Source organism: Thermobia domestica, chromosome 1, assembly GCF_964235325.1.
Source record: "Thermobia domestica chromosome 1, izTheDome1.hap1.1, whole genome shotgun sequence".
Lineage (NCBI taxonomy): Eukaryota > Metazoa > Arthropoda > Insecta > Zygentoma > Lepismatidae > Thermobia > Thermobia domestica.
In genome coordinates this window covers 360,299,229-360,300,457 of record NC_137454.1, presented here as the reverse complement: position 1 = coordinate 360,300,457, position 1,229 = coordinate 360,299,229, and the positions used below count along the sequence as shown (strand labels likewise).

Below are 1,229 nucleotides of genomic sequence, written 5' to 3'. Positions count from 1 at the left end.
ATTAGTATGTTATAACCACATACATTCTTTACAATCTGCACCTATCAAACTTCAAAATGTCAACCATTGTCACGCTCAAAGGCATTGAGTCTTTTGGGTCAGTCATCTATTGCAGTACGGAGAGTATCAATCGCAAAATCCGCCACTGCTGCCACCAAGGAACGCTTCAAACTTTCACGTGAAGGGTGTCTTTTCTTGCAGACCATATCTTCTAACACTGCTCACAATTTGTAGTCCAGAGGGTTTAAATCGGGGCTACCAGAAGGCTACTCAGCACTGGGGATGAAATCTGGTAAATTGGCCTCCAATCACTGTTGTGTCATCCTTGCCTTATGAGCTAGCGCAGAATCCTTCTGGAAGGTCCAGTGATTATTGTTAAACGTGGTGTCACTCAAGTCCTACACAATAGGCTCCAGAACAGTTTCCATATATACCCTGGCACTTGATGTTACACCTTGCTCTCAAAAGTGAAGTCTGGTGTGGCCTTCATAGCTCACCCTCACCAAACCATGACTGAAGAGGGGTGGTGACCTCTCTGAAAATTAGGAACTCTCCCACGAGCTTCTCGAGATCTTGCCGCATATATCTTATCATTTTGGTGGTTAAAGCTCTCTTCAATGGTAAATATTTTCTCCTTGGTAAAGAGACTTTGCCGATGTCCATTGCTGGCGTATTGCTGTAGGAAATGTCTTGCTTTCCGTTCCCTCTGCTGCTTCAGCTGTGGTGTCAAGAAATGTCCCGTGCTCCGCCGATAAGCTCTGAGCTTCAGGTCTTCAGAAAGTAACCTGGACATTGATCTTGGGGCCATGTTGAGCTTTCGTGCCATGATCTTCTGTTTCCGGAGTGGATTTCGCCGCACACGAGCCGCCACTGTTCTCACACTGTAAGGACGACCATCCATTGGCCGGTCACGTACACTGTCCCTCTCAGTAAACCGTTGAACTGTCCTGTAAACCAATCTTTTGCTGATTTTCAGACGTTTCAGCAGTTTGAATATCTCACTTGGTGAATTTCCATCCTTATGCAAGGCAATCACTGCAACTCTATTTTTGTACTCACCCCACTCGATGCTTAAGCGTAGCAGATCTATCCGTTCTCTTTCCCTGTTCGACACACACTAGCCAGGGCTGACCTTGAGCTAAATTGTACCTTGCCACCTGCACAACAGGTTCTACAGTCAAAGCCAAAAGTTTGTGACAGTATTTATGGCTAGACTAGGTATATTACTT

At 45.5% G+C, this 1,229-nt stretch overlaps 1 protein-coding gene across 1 annotated transcript; it reads right to left on the bottom strand.

Moving 5' to 3' along the window:
- Positions 1-499: 499 nt before the first annotated feature.
- LOC145682088 (uncharacterized) lies at positions 500-901 on the bottom strand. Its single transcript, XM_081753685.1, has one exon. It carries the CDS (start codon positions 899-901, stop codon positions 500-502), a length of 402 nt encoding a protein of 133 aa, XP_081609811.1.
- Positions 902-1,229: the final 328 nt, after the last annotated feature.

Excerpts from the sequence above, each read along its gene's own strand:
- LOC145682088 (XM_081753685.1), bottom strand. The coding sequence starts at position 901 with ATGGATGGTCGTCCTTACAGTGTGAGAACAGTGGCGGCTCGTGTGCGG.